The sequence below is a fragment of the Condylura cristata genome, unplaced genomic scaffold, assembly GCF_000260355.1.
Source record: "Condylura cristata isolate star-nosed mole 26May11 unplaced genomic scaffold, ConCri1.0 scaffold00004, whole genome shotgun sequence".
Classification (NCBI taxonomy): Eukaryota; Metazoa; Chordata; class Mammalia; order Eulipotyphla; family Talpidae; genus Condylura; species Condylura cristata.
The window spans coordinates 5,864,093-5,889,282 of NW_004567105.1; the positions used below are offsets into that span (position 1 = coordinate 5,864,093).

At 40.6% G+C, this 25,190-nt stretch overlaps 1 protein-coding gene across 12 annotated transcripts in view; it reads left to right on the top strand.

Moving 5' to 3' along the window:
* RBFOX2 (RNA binding protein, fox-1 homolog (C. elegans) 2) overlaps window positions 1-25,190 on the top strand; it is a 168,766-nt gene that overhangs the window by 127,216 nt on the left and 16,360 nt on the right. For 4 of the 12 annotated variants that reach the window (XM_012735294.1, XM_012735296.1, XM_012735299.1 and 1 more), the window contains 7 exons: window positions 4,419-4,565; window positions 6,249-6,302; window positions 15,228-15,320; window positions 17,954-18,014; window positions 20,748-20,801; window positions 20,910-21,002; window positions 21,955-22,099. In XM_012735294.1, coding sequence (XP_012590748.1) covers window positions 4,419-4,565; window positions 6,249-6,302; window positions 15,228-15,320; window positions 17,954-18,014; window positions 20,748-20,801; window positions 20,910-21,002; window positions 21,955-22,099 — 647 coding nt within the window. The remainder of the gene's footprint in view (window positions 1-4,418; window positions 4,566-6,248; window positions 6,303-15,227; window positions 15,321-17,953; window positions 18,015-20,747; window positions 20,802-20,909; window positions 21,003-21,954; window positions 22,100-25,190) is intronic. The other 8 variants (XM_004675698.2, XM_012735297.1, XM_004675695.2 and 5 more) reach the window with 4 other exon arrangements.

Here is a 25,190-nt window from a genome sequence, read left to right on the forward strand (position 1 = left end):
TCTATTCCCCACTCTGCTCTGGTGAAGCCTCTCACCACCCCTGCACCCCCGGCCTGTACCCCAGTTCTGTATGCATAAATAAATAAATCTTTAAAAAAATATATTCCAAAGAACCTTCTCAGAACTGAGAACATTCATTTCCAACTTAAAAAGGACCACAAACTTCTCAGCAAAATAGATCAGAGTGAAATAAACGCACATTCAGGCATATCACTATGACATTTCAGAGCACTGGACATATTTCATAGTCTGTAAGCCAGAGAGAATGGAGTGATGTCACAAGGAGACGGGAACCATAATGCCATTGAACTTCTCAATGACAAAGCTAGGCGACAGTTGAAAGTTGCCTACAGAATTCTGAAGGAATTTTTTTTTTTTTTCAGTCTAAAATACTACCCCCAGTCAGACTGTCATTAAATTTGGATGCCTAAATGGGTGTTTTCAGACTTAAATCAGCTCAAGAAACTTACTGCACTAAATTAATTCCTTTTTCCCTTCAGTCTCAGAGGTAAAAATAAGAAATCAAAATATCCCAGAAAACAAGTGGGAAAATAAATATGGAAGAAAACCTGCAAATTGGTCAAAATAACATTCCTGAGATAATCAAAAGATTCCTTACTATTTCAGGTTATATACTATACCTTACCATGGTAGAGACTCAGAAGTAATACTGCATCTTATATTGCCCGGAACAAGAGAGCATTTGTTTACAATATATATATAGTTACACTATTTCCATTGTTTCATAGCAGAGTCAGAAAAATTAATGTATTTTCCAATTGTAAGAGTTGTAAAAGTTCAACTCATTAAAACAAAAAGTTGTCCTCATTTCTAGAATGGGGCATTGAGACTTAATAGTTTGACTTACTCTATGGGCTTTTGTTGGCTGGTAGCTCAACTCACTAGGAAACAGTGGCTTGAAGACTGGACCTGTGGGCTTTAGTCAGTGTCTGTCTGTCTCCACACACACCCCTACCCCCCAACCCCACATTCATCTCAGGACACACCAGCACCTGCCCAGTGAAGAAATCAGGTCTACAAATGACCAATGGAGAGAAAACAGACCCTGGGGGGATCTTTATACAGACTGTAGAGTATCTTAACAGCAAACAGTAGAAAACACTGCAAATCAGTGTTGTGTTGGCAGATTACTCAGAACATGTAACTCTCCCCTCTTCACAAGATTGAGCATAAAAACATTTACTTTTTTCTTTCTGATTTGTCTGTTTCAGCAATTGGTAGTCTACTTTAAAGTAAACTTTAAACTTTTTAAAACTTTTAAAGCTTTTTTAAAAAAAAGTTTAAAGTTAAGAATGTCTGATGGGAAATCTCTCATTTAATTACCGCCAGTATATTTCCTGTTTCCTTCACACACAGAAACCCACTTTTCAGCCCTGATGGACATCAAATCAGAAGTTCTCTGGTGTTTAGTCCTTGTAAATGTCAATGTGCTTTTGCTGGTTCTGTTTCCTTTTCCTCCCCTTCCTGGCTGTCTTGCTCCTCTTCCCTCAAAGCATAGAACACATGTCCCCTCGGTGGTTTTCCCTGTCCCGCGCATCCCCATGCCTGCCTCACCTGGAGAAGAGAGGATGGTTCTGCATAACTTCTCCAGTCCCCTGAGAAGCAGAGTTCAGGAGCACGCTAGGAAGGACATGCTTACCACAGGGAATGGCTGCCAGTTTTGAGGTCCTAGTCTGCCGCTTCTTTTGTGACCTGGGGCAACTCGCTCACCCTTTTTGTGCTGCTCTGTCAGCTGAGGCCCTTCAACATGCCTCCCTCACAAGTCCCTGGGAAGATTGAAGAGCATACACATGTAAAGTACAGCATCACACAGTGATTAAGAACATGTACTCTGGTGCCAGGCTGTCCGTGTTCAAACTTAGGCACTCTGAGTGGAGAGAAGAAAGGATCTGAGGACTAGAGGCAGGAAAACAAAGCCACCCTGTGAAGTCACTGCCTCCCACCAGAATAGTTAAAATGGAAACGACAGTACAGAAAGCAGTTTTCATATGCAGCTGCCGGGAGTGTCTGGAACACTAGTACCTGCTCAGCGCCCTTATCCCAGCAACCCCGCCTGCAGGTGTAGACGTGCGTGGGCACCGCACGATATGGTGTAGATGGAACTTGAGTATGCAGAGGGGTGTGACCCCTTAACAGCTCAAGTAAATTCTGAATGTTTATAAATGGAAGAATAGAAAATTGTAATATGTGTGTTACACAAATATGGTGTATAAAATAAACCAGACAGAAAAACAGTTTTGTTCTGTGATTTCTTCCCCCCTCCGCAAGTTCAAAAACACAAAACAACTCTGGAGTTGAGGGCAGCCTTTGTCAGGGGAGCAGAGATGCCAAAGCCTGAGGATGCCCCTGGTGCTCTTTGCTTGCTCTAACCTGATGCGTTATGTGGCCGCAGCGCCCGTGGGAAGCCACGCAGCCGTGTGCTTGTGATGTGTGCGTCCATAGCCGAGCGTGGTAAATTTCCATTTAGAAATGGATGTTAAATCAGAAGCCTTGAGAATGTTGGAGTTCACCTTTTCCATTTGCTGAGTCTCCCAGGAATTAAAGATTCCATAGTTTTAAAAAGTGTAGGTGTTCACCACCAGGCTGGAAAATGAACAAAACTGGACTTCCAACTTCAGTTGTCTTCAAGGCAGCAGAAACCACTCAAAGGAAACAAGCACCTCAACCTCAGGCAGCGCACTTGGCCGTGACTGTGAGTGCTCATCCTCCTGCCGCCTGACAGCCAGTGTTGCACATGCTCGGACTGCATTACGTTACGTTATAAACTGGTTTGGAGCTAGAATCATTTTGGTTTTTGTTTTTAACTTGTCTCAGAGTGATGCCTTGTCATCCCACACATCAGTTCTGATGGTTTTTAAAGTTTGATTGAAGAGTGAGTTCTGCGGGACCCAGCTGTGAGACGAAACGGATGAGTCTAAAGGTGTTTGAATGAGTGTTTGTTGCATTTGATGCCTTTGCTTCTTGCTTTGCTGACCGTGATGCTGTTTTAGTAACTTAGTGATTGTCATCTTTGAGTGGAATTTGTTTTGTGTAGCCTGCGTTCTGCTGAGATTGGTGATTGGAGCCCTTACACTTTCATAGAACACTGCTCCATAGCTTTTCCCCTTTGCTGCTATTTTTATATAGCATGAATCATTGCATATTGAAGCCATCTGCAAGGCCTGAATGGAATGAGATAGAAGTTGCCATCACGTAGATTGACACTTGAAAAGCTGTTATTCATTCAGAGTTTATTTCTGATTATCCTTTATATTTAAAAAGTCTCACACTTCAAGCTGGTTGCCAAAATCTCTGAGCCAAAACTATATCTGATTCAGTTTCTTTTAGCTGAACATTGGACCAAAGGAAGAATTCATTCTCTGTCACTGGAGGAGCCTGTTAGGGTCTCATTGTAGAGCAGCTGAGATGATAAGAACAGCCAGTCCCACACCTATTTTAAAAGTATTTGGTTTAAGCAGCTCAGTGAGCCACCCTTTGGCATCGACTTCATAGAGAATAGCAAAGCATAGGGTTCTTAAGTTGCCAGATGAATACTTCAAAATCAGTGTCTTTTTGAATGCAGAGAATGTATCATCCCTGTTAGGTATTTGTCAAAAGTATTTCTCTACATAGCAACTTTCCTGAAGACTTCATGAAACCCAGTTAGATGAACATGTTGCAAAAGAGGTTCTGCTTGAAAACACATACCCACCTGTTCTCTTCCACTGTGGGTGTAGGCATTTGTGCTGTGTGTGCTTTAGTCAGGGGCCCTTAAAGCCTTACCTAGCAGTTTTCCTAAAGGAGCTTTGCTCTGGGCCACTGAAGAATGAGTTCCCCTCCTCAGCCAGAGATAGATAGAGATTGACTAGAGATTGGTTTCCGAGTGAGACGCTGCTTTAAATCTTAAGCCACTGCCCTTTGTTCCTGTCTCCTCTTCATAAACAATTCGTTGGCAACTCAGCAGTCATGAACTGAATGTAATAGAGGGGATGAAATGTGAAAAGACTCCCTCCATTCCTGAAATGTCAACCAAAAACACAGTGGTCTCCCCACTGAGGACAGACAACACACTTTGCTTTGAAATGGAAAGACCTCAAAAAATAGAAAGCTCCCCCAAGACTCTGAGCATGATGGTAGTATTTTTATGTCTTCTGTTAGCCTAATGTTATTCCAGTGTGATCTTAGGTAAGTCACATAGTGTTTTGCTAACTTACTACACATATTCAAAGACCAAAATGCTGTTTGTAGATTCTAGCATTTTACACATACATAACATCTTTTGTTTTTTCCTCTTTGAAGGGGCAACTGTAAATTTTGCTTCAAGACACACTTGACAGTGATTGGGGTGGGAGGGATTTCAATTAGCTTATATAATTCTGTGAACTAACTGCATTTATTTTGTTTATTTCTTTGCCTAGCAGACAGAAGGGGGCGCACAGACAGACGGCCAGCCATCACAGACACAAAGTAGTGAGAACTCAGAGAGTAAATCTACCCCTAAACGGCTGCATGTCTCTAATATTCCTTTCCGCTTCCGGGACCCCGACCTTCGGCAGATGTTTGGGGTAAGTCTCTGACACACTTTTATGGGTTTTACAGTTAAGATACAGTTTTATCTAGCAGGTGTGTTCTTAGTCATTCATACTTTTAGGGTAAAAGGAAAAATAGATTGAGAAGACCTTGAATATTTTTTTTAGTCAGTCTTTAGAAGCTTCGATTGCCTAGTCTATTCTAGGCACTGGCCTTGAAGGTTGACCCTGTTGTTGGCTGGCCGGTACTGAGGTTTCTTAAGATGTAAGACTCTCATCACTAAAACTCTGAAAAAGATAGCAACCCCTAATTCTCAGAGTCTTATGAATCAAATGAAATAATATCTGTGACAGCAAATGCTTTGCTTCCTTGCTCATAACTGTCAGGAGCAGTATCTGAAATCAGGGGTCAGGGTAAGTTTGCTTGTGACCCTAACGCGCTCCTTCAGCATTTCTTCTGAAATCGTGGTCATGAAAACAAAGCATAAAAGCCAAGATTTAAGTCGTTAGGAAGTGACTGTCCACTTCGAGTCTTACTTTTGTAGCTTTGGACCCAGGTGTTGTTGCCTGTTGTAATTTGGTCAGACTCTTTAATTTGAGATAGAACCAAAAGACTGTCAGTCTTTAAAGTCTTGGGTGTGGCCACTTTGTAGTGACAATGCCCTGGGTAAAGTTCTGTCACTTATTGATAACTCTCTGGGGGTATTTTCCACAAAGGAAGAAGGCCAGGCTTGATTTAGTGAGGTTTTTGAAGGACTTGAACCTGTTCTCTAGATGAGGGGCAGTATAAAGAATTTAGGTTGATTTAGGAAGAAATGTCCCAGGAATGTGGTGATGCTGTTCTCCCCTGAACTATCAGAAATGATGTGGACTCTCAGACTCTATGGGTCTGAGAAAAGCGGCTACATTGTCATCTGTCAGCGGAGTTTCCCCTTGAAGAGCTGGCAAACTGTCCCAGTGACTTCTCGAAATGTTCTGTATGCCCTTTGTATAGGTATTAGGTGGGAGAAAAACCCTAAAGGGATACCTGCTGCTGTTTTCTTGCACATGATTAATTCCTGTTACTTATGAGACAGCAGTGTGGTTGAGAGGGATTCCATGCTCCGTTTTATTTCCATTTTATTAGCTCTGTAAACTTGATGAATAGTTTCTTTCGGCCTCATTTTCCTTAACCATAAAAGGAAAGTAACCTTCTTTTGGAAGGATGTTGTAAGAGTGCATTGGGAAATAGACGAGAAAACTCGTAAAACACCCTGCAGATTTATATTGCAATGGGATAAGTGTAGAAATAAAATTAGAATACCTTCCTTAGAAAAGACATTTTCTTCTTGCCTTGATTTTTCTCATTTTCTATTAAATGATAAAACTGGCCTCAAGCCCAGAAGGCATAGTCTAGAAACACTGGGTTCTTTTACATCCTTTTTGATGAAGATAGTAATGACACAACCCATTGAAAAAGCATGATTCTGTTTTGTTCTTTTCATTCTTTACATTTTCCAAAGTCTGGCTTGAAATCCATTGACTAGCTTCTGAAAACAGTTTCCACTGGTAGGAAAGGCGAAATTATCAGTTTGGTGAAAAGAAAACCAGAAACTGATTTTGGGAACTACAAACCGGTTGAAACATGGAAGTTCAATAAGTAGTTTAAAGAAGAAAAAATCCATGTATGTGGCTAAAATGCTAACCATAGATAAATAATTTTTATTTTTGTCTCTGCAGCAGTTTGGCAAAATCCTAGATGTAGAAATAATCTTTAATGAACGTGGCTCAAAGGTAAGCTCCATTTCAGTATTAAATGTGCGTGGTTTCTTTTTAGTTTTATTTAAAACAGTAAGTGATCAGAACATTTAAGCTGTTTTTCAAGCCTACGAAAAGTATCCCAGCTGTCTAGCTTGAGTGAGATTATCTCTAAAAATAAACTATCACATGCCCAAACTTTAATACTTAAGTTGGGAGAGCTTGGGAATAGAGCGAGAGAAGTTTGACAGGAGGGGTGTAGGTAAGGAAGGGAGAATGTAGGAGACAATCTTAGGATCTAGACTTGACCCGAGATGGTTAAAAGGAAGAGAGAAGACTGAAAAGTGAGATTCTGTCCTGAATTCTGTCAGAACAATTTGAAAATTGAATGCTGAAATGACATACTGAAAACTAAATATTTCAGTTGTTCAGCTGATTTGCTCACTCCCTTGTATTCCAATGAGGCTTACATGCAGTGGTTGTGACTCAGGAATTCTCTGAGAACTGAGTTCTTCCGTTAGCTCTACTCGGGTAGGTAGACTGCAGACTGTAGGGTCGCTTCAGACAAATACTGTGAGTGAGATGTTCTGTTTAGGAAATTAGTAAAAGTGTATGATTTCACAGATGTATTCTCTTCTCAGTGCGTTCTGCATAAGAACTAGAGTTTCAATTAAGATGTATTTTCACCTAACCATTTACCATTTTAAATTCCCAAGTTTTGTGTTTTAAATTTTTTAATGCATTAAAATAAGCAGTAGTGCTTTTAGGAATGAGGGAATAGCAAAGTATTGGAATGGTATGAAAAAATATTTGTTAAATTGATTTTTGTAAAATTTTCTTCTTTAACAAATGAAATACACCCCATAAACACAATCATCTGTGACCAGACTTTTCAAAATTTTTTCCTTCCTTGTAAAAAATACCTGCAGTGTTCTGCTCTACTTGCATTTTCAAGTTAGACAAGTTTTTGTTAATTATTTTTATTTATCATTTCTACTGAATTTTAAAAATAGCTGTTGGCTGTGATTAATCTCTTGAGATTATGTAACTTGAGAAAAGTTAAATAAAGTAAGAAATGAGTTAATATCTACCTCTCTTCAGTTTCCTATCTCAAATCCATCACACTTTGGACATCAGCAGCATGCACCTACAGCTTTATGCGCCTCCCGTCCCACCCAGACTTGCACGGGCGCGCGCTGGCCGGATGCTCCTGAGCCATTGCTCCCTCCTCGTAGAGTGCACTCTCTCTAAAAGTGGTTTATTCTGGCTTTATTAACCATTTTTTAATTATTAAGGAGATAGTTATACTCAAAGCTTCCAGTTTTCAGTTAACACAAAAAAGATTAATATGCCTATACAGAACTTTCTCCAGCACTTAACTTGGTGAGTATTTTTAAAGTGATATATATGTGTATATATATCTATATATATATATATTTTTTTTTTCAGATTAACCTGTAAAACTGTTTATGCTTGTAATTTCTTCACACTGGATTTCTGTTACCTTGTTGTATCATTTCTTTAATTTTTTGGTGACCCTTTTTAATAAAAGATGGAAAAATGACAGTGGTTTAGAAATAAGAGCACATGAATATAAAATAAATATATGAAGATGAGTGATCTTGCTGTTTATCTAAAGTAATCATTTGAGTGGTTTTGGTTGTAAGTGTATGCACTTAAAATATTCTTAACTAGACTCTAGTCTTTTAACCAGAAGCCCAGTATAATTCCATCAGGCATTGAGGATTTAATCCTTACCAAAAAATCAGGTGGTTGAATTTTGTGAAGCAAAGAAAATTGATCTTTCTAACAAGGCTTCTTTCATTGACTTCAAAAATCTACCTAGGACAGGAAATGTAAATTTATCCAGGTCCATGGCATCTCCCCGGCAATCTTCATTTAAGACGACACAAGCCTGCCTTTTCTGGGGATGTAAGAGCATGATGTGCTGCCCTCAGCTTCCCCTGTGTCCTCCCTGCCCCTTTATGTTTGGGCTGCTAGAGAGTAGACAGAGTATGTGCTAGTTGGGTAATATTTCAAAACAAAGCACAGACCAGGGCTGTCCTGGATCTACCTTCAGGAACTGGCACAAAACCTAGCTTCATCCTTTGCTTTCTTAGCTGTTACCTCAAGTTTTTGATGGAATGGGTTCTCTGGAACAAGTCTGAGACTCATAATAGAGACTTATTTTAGAGTCAAAATCTAGATGTCTCTGTTGTGCATCCACCTGAGATAAATTAATGAGTGCTTTTCTTCTTTTAATGTAGTTTTTACATTTCTAAGTTCTTTGATGTTTGGGATTGACTATAAAATTACATGTCTTATGGAACCAGAGAAAAGGAGATTTACGTGGTCAGTTTAGTTGAGAGTTGCTCAGTGTTTAAACAGAGTGTTTTTCACTACAGAAATTAACTTTATTGAATTTCATTTTAGAGGAGTAATGAAAAAACTAGCCACAAAGTATTTCTCAGATAGGTAATTACATGTAAAACAATACTTAATCAAATGGCTCAGAAACAATGTCTGATTTTTTAATGGTGAGACTGTTGGCCAGGGTTTTCTGGTATTCCCGCTTAAAAGTGCTAGGGAGGCCCTCCCTAGTGGTGCAGCAGATTAAAGCACAACACTAAGAAGCTAAAGCTACTTCAGCATAAATTCAATCCCCGCCTGTCCCAGAGGTGACCCACATGGCGCGGCAGACCTCTCCTGACCCGCCCGCTGCTCCCCTCAGCACTGTGCTTAGTCAGTCGGCCTTTTCTGCTCCCCACTCTGTCTCTGGTGAATCCTCTCATCGCCCCTGCACCTCTGGTCTGTACCTGAGTTCTGTTATGCATAAATAAATAAAAACCTAAAAAAAAAAAAGTGCAAGTGAAGCACTCTGCCCTGTCCCTGCTTGCCCATACCTCATCCAGCTCGTCTGGAGAGGAGACTTGTTCTCCATAAAATAGTTATTTTTTTCTTCTTTGACATTCATATTCTGGATTTGGAATGAATATGTATTATTTATATATAAATTATATAAATTATTTCATATGATTAAAAAAAAAACCTATTTCCCTCTCCTTGGTAAAAACAAAATCAGCTGTATCTAGTTTTCTGTGACTGAAACAAAGGCATACTATCCTTTTAAAAATGTACAATTAGGGTACATGGTAAAAAGTGGCACCCCTACCAAAGATTAGCTGATGCCCTCAAATAGACTAGAAAAATGCCCATAAGAATATGTATAGGCAGAGTGGTCATGTGCCCTGGCTTATCCCGGATAAATCAAGTTACACCTGTTGTTTCGGCATAATTGTTTCATCATTTCTCCTTTCTCCCTCAGAGTTCTCCTAATTTAAAAAATAAAAGCAATCAATCATATTGTCATTCTCCTTTGAGTAAAAGCTTTTGAAAAGCACCCATCTCAAAATCATTATAAAAGGAAAACAGGATGCTTACTGAGAAGTAGGCAAATGAAGCACATCATTCATTAACCAGAATTTGCTCCGGCTTTCTCATCCATCTCCTCCTGGTCCCTTTCCCCATACTGGCTCTTCCCCATACAGAGCTTTACTTAGTGGTCATGTCGTTCGAATCCTAAGTACTCTTGACTTGACTTTCTCTGCTAGATACTTTGATAGCTGAGAATTTATGTTTTAAAGGTTTGTTCTAATGTTGAACTTAAGACTTCCTACCATCCTGTTCACCACCCAGGCTCATAATAATATGCTTGTGGTATTATCAAGCTTGTTAAACAGTAAAATACACAGTTTCTAACATTTGTGTTTTTCATTAGGTTTTGTCAAAATACTCCAGGTATAGATCAAGGCACATGTTTTCTAAATACTGAATACATAAAAGTTTATCACCTGTTCTGTGCCAATTATTAAGTCCCCTAGCCAACCAGAAATAGCGTATAGCAACAATTACGGGGATTTCTAGCCAATTTTTAGTTAATGTGTTCTCATTACTTCTCTCAGGTGGATTTCTGGAATGACAAGAGAATTGAGTTTGTGTCAGACTTAAATTTCAGCTGGAGTTAGGGAAGATAATACCTCTATTCCCTTTCCGCAGATGCGAGTAATGTGCTATAATTTCTTGTGAATTTCCTTGACTTGATTTCATGCAAAGGGAAATTATTTTATTTCTTTCAAAATATGATCAAAATCTTATCTTTGAAATTGCATTAAGTAGCCCTTTGTGATTTTCAGTAAAATATGGTAGGTAATGCTACTGTGAAATGTTTTTCATTATACTTAAAACTGAATTAACAGTGCATGTATTTCCAAAGGGCTTAGCTTATTTTCTTTTGTTACCATTTTATGGGTTTTAGTTTTCTTTTTCTTTTATTTATTTTTTAATTTCTGTGTTCTGGCCATACCCAGGAGAACCGTCTGCTTTTGATTTCTCCCTTAAAAGTTACATGGTAAATTTTCTTTCTCATTCTTCTGAGATGGAAAAATTCAAAGATTATACAAATTAAAAAAATATTTTTACAGTGCTCACTCTATTGCTTGTTATTTATTGCAGTCTGAGGCCAGACTGAAAAGGTGACAGTTACTCGGCTCCTAGATGTGTTTGATGCTAACCGTTAAGGCAGGTGATAAAGTTGCTGTCACAGTTGCTAGAAGCTTCCACCACAACCTTACTCCTGCCAGACACACCTGCCTCAGTTGCCAGAAGCCAGTGGGGAATCATTGTCTGACACTGCTGTTTTGAGTTATTAAAGTGGAAGGATTTGGGTGCTCAGAGCCTGGGCTGAAAGCTTGCAGTATAGAGGCCTGCAGCCTCGACTGCAGTGGCCACGCTGAGGACCCGAAGTGCAGCGAGTCTGACGGGAGACGCAATCAGATTCCAAGCCACATGTCAGCATCCGAGGCTGCCACCAAAGAAGGATATGGGCCATCTCGCTGGCGTTTTGTGCAGATGCCAGGTTGAAATGCTGGCATATTGTTTTCTTTGGGTTAGGTAAAATGCAGTATTATAATTACATCTACCTGTTGCTACTTTTTACTGTGACTGGTGAAACTATGTGGTTGAAGTTACAGTTCTGCCAGCACTTCTGTGGACAAACATGATATTTTTAGCTATTTACATTTATTTAAAGGTTTCTTAAATTTAATGACATCATTTTTTAATAAAAATATTTTTATGTCTTTTTAGCTTTCAATACTTGTTAAGAGTTTGAGATTAAATCTTAGTTTGATTTTGTAGCTATTCAGATGGATTATTATGTTCCTGTCTGATATATGACCATATGGGAGCTCACCTAAGGAAAATGTGTTAGTGTAGACAATTTTTAGTTTCATTTTCAAAGCAAGGGATTATAGTGACCAAGCTAAAATGTGAATGAAAATACAGTAAAAGATCATCTCATGTGAACCTATTTTCCTGTTAGGAATTTTTTTAACCTCAATATCTGAATAGCTTGAGTTTGTCTCCATGCACATTTTCTAAGTGCTAAATGTTTATTGAAGAAATAGTATATTTTTAAAAATTGTAAGCTTTATTTGCAGTAATATTCTTGAAATCGAATTTTAAATGTGACAAGCAAGCTTGAATTAATTTGACGGGAAATCACCTGTTTAAAGTTTCATTATTATAAAAAGGTATTTAAGAACAATATCATAGAATGCTGATTATATTTCTTACCTTCCAACTCACATTCATTCACTCTCAGAGGCATGTTTTAATTGCCTGTTGCTGACTGAGCACCACCAGCTCTGTTCTCACACAATTCTGGAGCCCAAGGGTCCCAGATGGAGTGAGTGGCACGCCTTCAGTTGACTCTAGGGAGTAACCCATTTCCTTTATTTTTCCAGCTTCTCCAGGCTGCCTGCCTTCCTTGGCCTGTCACTCCCACCATCTTCAAGGCCATTAGTGGCCAAGGCAGACCCACTCAGGCTGCTGCAGTGTGATTCTGACTTTCCTGCTTCCCTTTCATATCTAAGCTCCCTGTGACTCCACAGGACCCACCTGGATAATCCAGGATACTCTCCCATCAGATTTGTAAAAGCCGTTTGCCATGTGAGGTGACATACTCAGTTCCAGGGATGAGGACATTTCTAGCTTTGGGGACGCCATTATTTTTCCTACCTAAAGGCCTAATAATCTGCAAAGGAAAAAAAGAAATCCTCTTGTCTCTAGGTTACTTCTCAGAAAGGCCCACAGTATCAATAAGGCCATCTTCCTCTTACCCTAGGTAAATATGTCTGTAAAGATTGCTAAATTGTATCTTTGGTTATCTGAGTTAGCACTTCCTTTGATGTGCAAGCACTTTTCTTTACTTAAAAAATATAGTTCATAAAGCATTTGAAAATGAAATTTTGCTCCAGCATATTAAAGTATTACTGGTAAAATCTTGAATGAGTAGACATTAAAGTTAAGCTGTAGCATTTACTGACTGTAAAATGTCAATGCTTATGATGCAGTCCTGCTGTATTCTGGGTGCAGTTACTGTATCATAGATGTTCTGTCAGCACATTCCAGAAAGGAGGGTCACAGAACATTTTAGGCTTGAAAAATAAAATTAGGAGAATTTTAGGATAAATGTAGCTTAGTAAATAGAATACGAACTGACATTTCATTTCTCGTTTCTGGAGCTTGGGAAGCAGCTACAGGGAAGGAGGTCCTTATGGATGCTGTGGTACTTAGCCTCAACTCGACTCAATTTCTTTACCTTCAAAATTAAACCAGATCTGTCCTTTGTGCCCTGTGGTTATATTAAAAAACAAACAAGTATGTTCATATGACAGTGTGTAGTTACAGTCATAATGCTAAAATTAAAAACCTAGCTATTAGTCTCCATATAAATTGTTATCCAACTACTAATTTATAATTTTTTCATTTAATCCAAGGCATAAAATGTAAGAAACTGTAAGAATCAACTGAATAGTTTACAACACTTCTAAAATGTGATGTAAAAACTCATCCCAACCTGTGACCTTTCTTAAAAGGTTAGACTGTCTCATTGGAGGATTCTCCAGCATTGGAATCTGGCTCCCTGTGTTCTAGATGGCAGAGTTGATGACAGCTGCTGTAATTGACCCTCATGCTCTTGGAACTGGCAGAGAGACTACAGCGTGGGGATGCTGACATCTGTTTCTGCAAATGTATTCCCGTGGAAATCTTCACATACTTTAAACATTACCCATAATATTCCATCCCAAGCAGCATACATTTGAAATTTTCTGGCAGCTTAGCATTGCACTTTCTGGGGTGTTTATGATGGTACATAGAGGTTAGAGATGATCACCTGGAATCCTCTGAAACTTCTGACCTTATGCTCTTTTAGAATGATCAGAGTCTTCAAAATGATGGAGATGCTTTTAGAAAACCTCACTGAGCAATACATACCTCATAACATCTTAGAGAAGAACATGTTTTGTACATACAGGTGTTAAGTAACAAAGCAAAACTTCACTAAAAATAAAGGCCTCCAGTTTGTCCTATAATGGAATACTAGAAGAATTCTAAAGGAATCATAATGAAGGTTTTGAGAAATGAGAAATTTCCCAGAAAATTCTAAGGATCTGCCACTTTTACAGATGGCTCGAGAAAACTTTGTAGTTGCAGAGTAGAAAGACAAAGCATCTAGAATAAAGCTGATAGAGTGCTTTATGGAATGGTCATGTTAGTACATAATAATTACTGTTGAAAATGATGGTATGATCCTGGACCCCACATCAGACACAGTGTGAACAAAGGAATAAAGTAGATTTAACTCTGTACTCTCTGCAGTCTTAACTTTTGACATTAAAGCTCCGTGGGTTTTTGTTTTTGTTTTTAATCATCTACAACACACAGATCATCCCTAACTAGGACAGCGGCTGCATTGCTGTGAACTGTGTACCTTTCCTGTGCGTTGGATACTGTTCCCATTACCATGACCGATTGGCTATTCCTTTTTTTCTCTTTATGGAAAACTAATACATCTAATAGCATTGTAGGCATCAACAGGTGTGTTATTTCGGTATGCCGTTTTCTGAAATTCAGCTGAACATATTTTTACTTAGTTGGTATGATTGCTTGAAATTGACATTGGGGACCTCCTTGCTGGCCTAGGGGTTAAAGCTCTATGTTCCACTGCTAACACTTGAGTTCCATTCCTGGCAAGGAAGCTGACCCACGTGGAGCAGCAGACCTCTTGGTCTCACCCACTGCTCCCCTCAGCAGTTATTTCAGCAAAATCCTGTTCTGCTCCCCAATCTTTGGTGAATCCTCTCCATCCCCTACCCCCACCTCTGGCCCACACCCTAGTTCTTCTATGAAAAAAAAAAAATGACATTGACCCCTGCTTAGTGACATCTTCCTGTGCCTAGATGACATGAGTGTGCTCCCCCCCCCCCCACTATCTACAGAGCTAGACATCATGACTCTCAATTACCCCACCCTGAAGGAAGTAACAGTGATGCCCGCCGCAGGGACAGGGGGGCTGAAATAACTACTTCCTTGGACATAATCTCATGGTACAGTCATGGCAGCAAGATATTAGGATACACATAGAAATTACTGGGAAATAATAGATTTGAGATGTCAGAGCATTCACATAGTGTTTTTTACTATTCCAGAAAAGGACAGTATATTAACAACAGGAACTGAGAACAAAAAGTAGAACATTAAAAATGCTCCAATTCTTGGTTGAATGACCCGAGTAACTCTTGCCTTCATTTTGGTCTGGCCTCACATGCTTATGTTTCAGTTTATTATTGTTGTTAGTCCTATTATTATTATTATCATCATCTTCGTCATCATCATCATCATCACATCATCACTACTACCACAGTTCTTTATTCTTTTATTGGATTTAATTTCCCTTTACAAGCTATGCATGGACCAAAAATGTGACTTTGGGAGAGAGTATTGCTGAGTTGTTGCTGATTCAGTTTCAGACTGTGATATTTTTTCTTTGTGTGTCAAGAGATCAGTATTTCAATATAACGATGTGCATGTTTTCCCCCCTTCTCCCGCTGCATGCAGGGATTCGGGTTCGTAACTTTCGAGAATAGTGCTGATGCAGACAGGGCCAGGGAGAAATTACACGGCACCGTGGTAGAGGGCCGTAAAATCGAGGTGCATGTCTTCAATAATTCAACTTCTGGTTTATGTTTTTGTTTCTCTTGTTGTGTATTGCCTCACTTCACATTGGGCCCTGTCTTTGCGTGTGTGCACACGTGTATGTGTGTCCGTGTCCTTCACCTTGCACTAAAATGTATACAAGTTAACACTTCTATACTCCTCCATTTTTCGGTTGCTTGGGGGTTTTAATTTTGATTCACGTGTGTGTGTGTGTGTGTGTATTTGTTTTTCATTTACTTTTTTCCTCCTTCAAAATATTCATCCTTCTGCTCTCTTGATTTTTTTCCTTTGCTTCAGTTTGCGAGACTCTGAATTTCTGTGATCAGGCCAAAATAAAACCAATTCTTAAAAAATGTCTGGAAACCATCCATTTTAGCGTTGTATCCTATGAATCAAGGGACCAGCCAATGCCCTCTTTGTCCTGGGAGGCAGTCGGCCTCCATGGGGGTGTGATAAACCAGACCTAGAAGATTGTAGAACTTGTGGGGAGGTGGGAGGGGCTCCAAAACTCATTTAGTTTTAAAGTATATTTAATGCCAAGAATTTCAGTAGTTAATGGCCGACTTGCTCCAGCAAGGGTTTGGTGGCTGGCTGAGAATGCGTGGCCCTGGTCTCCGCCAGGCCTCTTTAAGACTGCAGTGAAGCTTAACTGGTTCCTTTCCCTTGGTGCCCAGTCTTTTTAAAGTATGAAATATAAAAGCCACTATTTTGAGTAAGATGTCTGCATATTCTGCTTTTTCCCCCTCCCTTTCCGATGGTTTAGCATTTAGGGCCCTTCACTTGACCCTCTCTTTCCATGGTAATACACACAAAGCTGGCGCTGGTGCCCTTGGCGGTAAGTGACACAAAGCACTGGAGAAGCAGCTTTTAAAATGTAATACAAAACAATTAAATAAGAGAAAAAGTCCATCTGCCATCTCACATTAACACTAAAATGTGATTTGACTTGTCCTCCTCCTCGTTCTCCCTCCCCATTATTTTCGGTGCTGTTGAGTAATGCGCCTGGACTTTGGATGTACACATTGTTTTGTAGCAGCCTGAGCCGTTTGAGTACTGACATTACTGCCATGGTGATTTTTCCCCTTGCACATCTTACTCAGAGTTACTGAACTCCAGCCTGGCTGGTTTTATTAATGCACTTCCCTCCCCTCCTCTTCCTCCCTCCTCCACCTGTTGGTAACTGTGACTGCTCGGTGCCCCCAGCTCTCTCCCCAACTCTCCCCAGCTCTCCCCAGCGTGGCCTTCCCGGCCTTCCTTTCCTTTCCCACCCCTTTGTTCCCTTGACTCTAGTTCCGCCCCAGCCTCTCCCCAGCCTCTCTCCTTCCTTCCGGCCCTCTCTGGGTCTCTGCAAGCTGTTGGTCTCTCGCTGACTGGTGGTTTCTGGTTGGCTCTGGCCCCTGGCCCTGCGTGCTTGCTTTTGCCCCCGCAGCTGGTGTCAGAAGCCCCACCCCATCCAGCCTGTCTGTGAGCCTCGCTCTTCACTCTCTCCTCTCTTTCTCAACTTGGTTTTTTTCTTTTATTTGTGTGTGTGTGTTTTTTGACTGCATGCTCTCAGTCTCATCATTGTTATACCCATTCTTTCTTTTTAAGTGTGAACTTGTTCTATTATTTGGTGGGCAAACTAGAGTAAATGGAGTTTCAAGTTCTCACATGGAAATATTTTCACTGTACAAGTCTTAAAAGACTTTTTTAGTTCCAATTCTAGCTAAAATTGATCTTTTCATAGCATAAATTTATCACTATGAATTCAATATAATGTAAATTCCAAGAGGCACCTAGTATTATATTTTATATATTTTGTAATTCATTTAAAGCCCAGTCTGTTGTGTGACTGACGGCACAGCCCACAGTCAGGTTCTGAGTGAGGCCCCACCTTCCTGGCCGGAGCTGTGGGGTCTACTTCTGGCATCCTGACCTGCAAGCCAGACTTCAGAGAGGCACAAACGCCCCTCATCTCACTGCAAGGGCTGCGAGTGACCCTGTTCTGTAATGAGGGTGGAGAGCATTGGAAAACAGGAAAAAATGTGAGCTTTATCTTTTTCCCCAGTTCTTTTAAGTGCCCAATTTAAAGGCCTGCTGAACATTTTATTCATAAACTAATAGACTAACAGTCTAGAAAAATGGTCCTGAAGACTGTCAACATGGGAATCAGTTTTTACATTTGTTGATTAGCCTCAAACAGTAAAATCATATGCAGGTATAGAAATAGAATATTAGAACAGATGAAATCCACAGGTTTATTTTCTTGCCTTCCTGTCATCCTTTATCTGACCCATGCACTGAGCCTCTGTTTTAGTCATGAACTTCAGGTTCATGTGCACAGTGGCTTCCAGTTGTTTCCCTTCTCCCTTTAATGCTGAGACGGCTCTGTGTAAGAGTCCTCCAGGGTGCTGACGTGGCCCCAGTTTTCCATCTGGAGAACAAGAAACTGCATTTCACTCTGTTAGCCTCATTTAATAAACACTTTAATTAAAATCGATATATTGATTATATTGCTATGTTAATTACATAAATCAACACTGTCTGAAAATTACGTTTTGAATTGAGTACTGTGTTACTGGACGAGCAACTTCATGCTCCCTAATGTGGTTTTCTTCCTCCCTGCCCCTTCTACTGTGTGCCTCTAGGTGAATAACGCTACAGCACGTGTAATGACCAATAAGAAGATGGTCACGCCGTATGCAAACGGTAAGAGGCTGCCCCCCTCAGGAGGTTGTCCTTTATTCCGAGTCAAGGAGCTTCCCAGCCTCTCTAGATCTTAATCTTAGGGTAGCTTGCTCCATTTATACAGCAGGGCATTTTCCTTACCTGGGGAATATATTATTTTTAAAAGTGAACTTTTAACCCGTTACCTCTCCACTCAGGCACCTTCCCTGTAGGCTGCCGTAGGTCTTAGTGGTGCGCTGGGTTTGTCCAGAGCACCCCTGCAAGCACCGGTTCTCACTGCTGACCCATTCTTGGCTCCTTGCTCTCTTTTTAAAGGTTAGGTATACATGTGTTCTGTTTTCTACCTCATGAGCACATGTCATATAGTAAATTTTGGGTTTCTCATTGAGAAAAAAATTCTCATATCAGTTGTCAAATTTAATCAAGACTCATATTCTCTAAAGAAGCCAAGACTTGTGTTCTGTAAATAAAACGTCAATCCGCCGGACTCCGCAGGTTCCACTCGGTGAGGCTGCCTGGGAAGCACCCAGCCCACTGGATTCCCCACGCACTTCCTCTCTCCTTCGGCTGCGTGGCTCTGTTCTGTGCAGTATATTTAGGGCTCTGCCTGATATTTTACCTGGAACTAAAGGGGAGCTTCACCTGCTTTTTAAGTTTAGCTGTACTGGTAGAGTATAACAGTGTGTGCTGGCAGTGTGTTAAGTCATTTAACATTTCCCACAGAATCTCCCATGAATCTGTTGAGCCCAGCTTTTTAAAGAGGTGCTAGAATCAAATGCAGTGCCGCCTCTCTTCTCTGCAAAACAAAGCCCTGTAAAACAATCTAACCTCAATAAAAATAATAATAAAAGGAAAAATGCAAACAGATCTCCAAGAATAAAAGGCCACAGTAGTTTCTGTCATTTTGATAAAAACCCAGTGTAAACAAACAAGGAGGAGGCAAAGTACAGGCAAGCTTCCTTCAGATCCAGGGGAAATGGTGTGGCAGAAAGAGCTGCTGACTGGCATTTAGAGACTTTGCTTCTGGAATTGACTCTTCATTGTGCTCTATGACAATAGCCAATGTCTTAACCTCTCTGACTCTGTTTTCATCTCTGTTGGCAGTCACAGTAATTCAGCACCAGAACGCTCTTTTAAGAGCCATCCGAACCCAATCCTCTTAGCTTATTATACAGAAAATGAAGCCCAAAGAAGCCTGGTACTTACTCATTGTCCCAGACCTGGTGTCTGTCTTTTCTGACACTGGGCTTTGTGAAGGTCATTGTCCAGAACTGAACACATCCCAAGTGTTATTTACAGCAGACCGTTATGTGCCATTATTATAAGGTGGTCCATTTAAAGGGAGCACTTACATAGTAGTGCTATGGGGAAAGGTCATTTCGAATACAATACTAAATAAATACTCAAGCCTAGTGGGGCCCTACTTGAGGAACCTGCCAGCCCTGTGTTCTGTGTTCTCAGACAAGCAAGCGGCCTTCTCTGATTTCTCAGCATCAAATTGTGTTTTGGTTGGAATCATTGATTCATCTGACATTGTAGAATATTTGTAGTCTTACAATGTGCTCCAGTAGGATTTGAACCCATATTTGCCTAACTTTTATATAGAATAATGAAGAGACCACAACCACCTATGAATACACAAAATGATGAACAGTGGTTGGATTGCTTCGGGATCAGGGGCTTTTTTCTCAAATAATGTCTTGCCTGTAGCCATTTCAGTCTACAGTTGGCCTTTTCTTATTTCCATTCATGTATTTATAGACTAGCAGTAGCACAGTGTGAAAGCCTTGATCCAATACCAAAAAGTAAGCCAGAGAGCCTGTTTTTCAGGAAAACAACCGGGCATGTTTGCTTACTTATGTATAAAACTAAATAAATGTTGTTTAAAGTTTTCATGTGGAATTCTACCTTCATCAGTGGGCAGTAGCACATTTTCTTTATTTAACATTTGCTGTATTCCTGTAAATATAAAATGGGGATTGAATAAAATTGACATCAAGCCAAATGTTTGGAAGTACTTCAAATCTATAAATATTTAAGCTGATATGCAATAGCCACTAGTGTCTTTTAGCCAGAAAGGCTGGTTAACTTAACTGCGCATCACAAGTGGGAACCCAGAGGCCGTGCACTGAAGCCGGGGATGGAGCTTGGATTTTAAGGGCCTGTCTTTCTTCACTGACTTGGTTAGCACTTGTGAAATCCCAACAGAGGAAGTTCGGTGTTGAACACCATCACTGTGGTGTAATTGATTATGGAGTCAAAGATGCAGGTAAATTTTGAGCTCAAAGTGCAGCTTCATGTAGCAGATCAGAACAGTAGCATTCACTTAGATTGTGTGTAAGAAAAAGTGCGTCATAGTGTGCTATAGAGTGGCATTTAGTTCACCATTTTTACTTTTTCTAAACAAAAAATAGATCATTAAGCAATCTTGTGAGACATTCTGCCAAAGCCCAGGCTTTGTCATATTTATTTTTCCTCCTCATTCCCTCTCCAACGCCTACCTTCATAATTTCCTCCTTCCTCGCCCCCAACTTTATCCTGTCCCTAGCCCTCAGTGTCCCTTCACCGTCTGGTCATGGTGAAAGACAATCAGGTAGTGAGGTCAGGAGATAGCACCACCCTTTCGTATCACACCTCAGCTGGCATTCTAAGGAGAGGTTGGGAGACACCCGGAGAAGTCCAGGCCACCCATGCGCCATTCCCCGGTTCTCCTCGTGCCATCTTAAATGTTCGTTGTTCTCACTTCCATTCCAGGCTGGAAACTGAGCCCAGTTGTGGGAGCTGTGTATGGCCCTGAGTTATATGCAGGTAGTATTTAATTTTTCCATTTTTGTTGTTGAACTATAACAACACCTATGACTTTCTTGGTTTTCTATTTTCCATTGTAATCTTTATTATTATCTTTAATGCATTCAGCCTCCAGCTTTCAAGCAGATGTGTCCCTAGGCAACGATGCTGCAGTGCCCCTGTCAGGAAGAGGGGGCATCAACACTTACATTCCTTTAATCAGTAAGTAGCCTATGTTGGCCCGGCATGGATTCTGACTGTTGCCGAGTAAGCAGTGACATGCTGGTTGGTTTGTTTCTCCCCGGGTATAATGAGTGACTGAAATTTCGAATGTGGGCTAAGAGCGTGCGAAGAACATTTCAGACTGCACTTGATAATCAGGAAAGCAAAAGAAGTACGTGATACGTATTCTCTGTAAGCATTTGGGCCTCCAGTAGAGTGTCATTCTGAAGACCTGCGGTGTTATCGATCACTCTCAGCTCTGCTGCTATCTCTAAAACTCTTTGACCTGAGTTGTTCTGCCCCAGCAAGAGGTATAATTAAGCAGAGTTCAGTGGAGATGGAATCCGTGTCTCTGCCTGCTTTCCAAAGGGTAACACTCTTAGAATAGACCCGAGAAAGTGTCTGCCACTGGAAGGATGCATGACCGTGGAGGGAGTGTCTTCCTCTTGCCTTGTTTTCTGGGTTCAAACATTTTTGGATAAAAAAATTAAAGAGGTTAATGAAATGAAATATCTAAAGATTACATATTCCTTGGAGGTTGGCACCATGTAATAACAAAAGAACATCCTTATGAAGAATAAATATCACATGCTTACCATGTTTGGAAACAAGATTAATAGCGGACCAGTTAAAGAGTTTCTATCAATTGATTTAAGCTGCTTACAGAAATTAAAATTTTTATCTCTTACTATGACATTTCTCAGCTGCTTGGCCCCATTTCTCACCGTCTTGCATTGCAATGCCAGAAACAGGGAAGGAGCAGAGAAAACTCACTGAAAACTCACCAATGAGTGAGGAACAGGGTCATTTACTTTATAGGGTCTCGGTCTCTCCATTACACTTTCAGAAAAGACGTGGTCCACATCTTTTCGTCTTCCTGTAATTTGCTAAAGGCAAGCTGCAATTGTGTGAATGTCAGTGAATGCAAATTGACATTTCTGTCATATTTTGGGTCTCCCTTTAGTTCCTGGCTTCCCTTACCCGACTGCAGCCACCACGGCAGCCGCTTTCAGAGGAGCCCACCTGAGGGGCAGAGGGCGGACGGTCTATGGTGCAGTTCGAGCGGTACCTCCAACAGCCATCCCCGCCTATCCAGGGTAAGCATTAGATTCCGAGGTCAGCAGTTGACACATAAAGAGTACCATTGCCCTCTTCTAGCTTCTGGGACGTTGCCATGCCACATAGCAGAGATCCTATGAATATTTGCAAATTAATGGATTAGGATGGCAAGAACCAAAATTTACCATTATCAGAATGTAACGAAATTTCAATTCATCTTTTAAACCTTCATTTTGGCCACCTTAAGCCCTCCTGGTAGTGGCTTAAGACAGTAGCCAGAGCTGTCTTGTTTACTAGCAGTGTGTTGGCATGAGTTCACTCAGCATCGCACGAACATGGACTAACACTACTGCAGAGAACCAAACAGGAGCTCGAGACTGTAGTGCCAGGCTGCATCTGCTGTGTCCACCCCATGCAGGCCGAGGCTGCCACACGTGCCTCCCTGTGGTTTCACTGCTGGGTGGTGCGCAGCAGAGCTAGTTACCCACAATGGATTTGCTTTCTTTGTAGGAAACGGATTAAAAGAGGTTAATTCAAAGATGAACCAAGTCCAATTGAATCAAGGGAGAAAGGGAGAAGTAGGAAGAATTAAACTACAGTTGGCTTCTGAATGATGGTAAAACAACTAACGTAGCTGAGCATCCTTCACCCTTTGATTTTTGTATGGAGGGTGTCTCATGCAGTGGAATGATTCCATAGCAACAAATAAATCCTTTGTCATTGGTTGGGGAGAAGGAGTGAAGGTGGCAGGTTTTGGTTTTAGTTGTTTTACAGTGTCAGCCTAAAATGTATGATTTCATGAAGAGTGGACTTTATAAGTTACTTTTCTTCAAAGATGTGACATTGTGTTCTTCATCTTTTCTCTGCCTATGACAGGTTTTTCCATGTTCTGACTGAGGGACAAACATAGCAGCCCAGGAGCCTGTTAGTTGCTGCCTAGCTAAAATATAAAAGGGGAGCCTCCTCTGGCCCTCTTCTGACAGCAAAGTTGGCTTTGAGGCGCACTAGTTTAATTGAACATTCACTCATAGACCGACTGGACTTGCCACTAGGGGTCCTCCATTGCCCAGAACTAAAGCATTTCTGTTAGACAAGGCCAGTGTGCGTGCTAAGACGGGCAGGCTCCAGCAGCTACTGGAAGGGGCCTGCTTGAGGGATAAGCTTGTTTGCAGTTCTTAGATGTTTAAATCCCATGCATTCCATCATTTCCATCTTCTGCCATTACTTACTTTTAATTTTATCCTCCCCCCCCAACTTGACCTTTGACCTTCAACCTCTGACATCTCTTTAAAGAAGTAAATAAAGATGCAGTAATGTTTCATCATGAAATACCAAGGAAAACATGAAACTGAACCTGGTAGAAGTCTACACACTGGGAAAATTGTTCTTGCGGTGTCCTGCATTTCAGTCCAAGAGTGTCCATCACCTGCAGGCACCCTGCTCAGCAGAAACATGGGACGCCTTTATTCTGTAACGTTCCTGAGTGACCTACAAGGTGGATTCGCTCCTGTTCAGTGTAGGTCATTTCAGTATATTGACCGAACTTGAGAGCCTTTTCTCTCCCAGGTCTGTGTCGGGTCTATATATATTCGCTCACAGAGAGTTTGTTCTGTGCCTAAAATCACATCGATTTCTGTGCATGACATTGAACACTAATTTCCCATGTTTTCTTTATTAACTAAGCTACCTGTTTACATGGAAGATGGCAAGGAATAAGTCCAGTATTTCATGGGGAATGGCCTACAACTGCTTTTCAGCTTAGTAAACTAATTTCATCGTTAATCATCATTGTCTAGCCTCCTTGTAGCATTTGATACGGGGAATATTGGAATTCTTCTAGAATTTTGGTGAATATTCCCAGTGAGTAATGCAACTTAAAGTTTATTCATGTTTTAATATCGCCACTCTTCTGCAGAGAAGAAATGGCTTTGACCTTTGCCTGTACCCTGCTAAAACAGTGGGGGGCCGATGAGTCACCGTGCAGCCTCAGCGCTTGCCACGTGGGGCCTTCTGCTGAGGACCCAGTCTCACCCCTGAAAGCAGTGGACAGGCAGAGTGCTTTCTGATTACACACTTCAGCAGGAGTTGGAGGGGATGAAACTTGACACGACTTTTAGCTAGACGGTCGCCACCAGTGTGTCTGATCTGCCTGTTGTGTGATACAGAGGCACAGCGGATTCGGGTCTGTCCCAGAATGCAGCCACCGGTAAAGACGCCAAAACGTCACTGCAAGTAGAATCAGAAATTTCTCAGCTACTTGAGAAATAAGTTATTTCATCTCCAAGTTAAAGAACTAATTTAATGACCTCACTTCCTTAATATCATGAAGAAGTTAGTGGTGAAAGTTCCAACATGGTCAGTTGAATAAATGATAAATCTTCTAATTCAAAATAGCCAAATCTTGACTTAACAAATATGAAGAAGAAAGTCTTATCTTTTATCTTCATTACTGTTTCATGTCTTTTAGTCCCAAAGTAATGTTTTAGAGAAAGTCTTATGTACAAAAATATCTCAAATGGTTTGAAATCTGTATTTTAATTATAATAGTATAGTGTTGCTCAGGGACTATTTTTAAACAGAGTCAGCACTATTTGTTTGATACAAATTCATTTTCTAACCAGGAAAGTAAGTCCTTCTAGTCCTAGTCCTAGTCAGCTATCGTCTTTTAAATAAAATAACCTTTCATCATGCCCAGAATTTCAGTTATCAGTTGTATTTTTCAGAATCCCATGAATATTCTCATGGTAAAAAGAGAGCCCTTAAAACTTTCCAGTTGCTCCTTCCCACTCTGGATTATATTGTTACTATCTGGGATCCCCACTGCACCTTTCAATTCTTGGACCTTGGACCAATCACCTTAACCTTTAGCTCATTATCTCTGCTTGTGAAAGCAATGCATTGTGGGTATTTTTGGTTGTGTTTTTTTTTTTAATTACATTTCTCTGTTTACTTTGGTCAGAATTGATTGACTTGTTTTTCTGAGGTGTTGCATTGGTTCTTAAAATGCTGAATAATAATACTTTGCATGCTTGTGTGATCAGCCAAATCTTATCGCATGTCTAATGTGCAGGGAAAAAAAGCAGGTGATGTATGGATAGCAGCAGGAAAAGAAAAAAAAAAAAAACAACC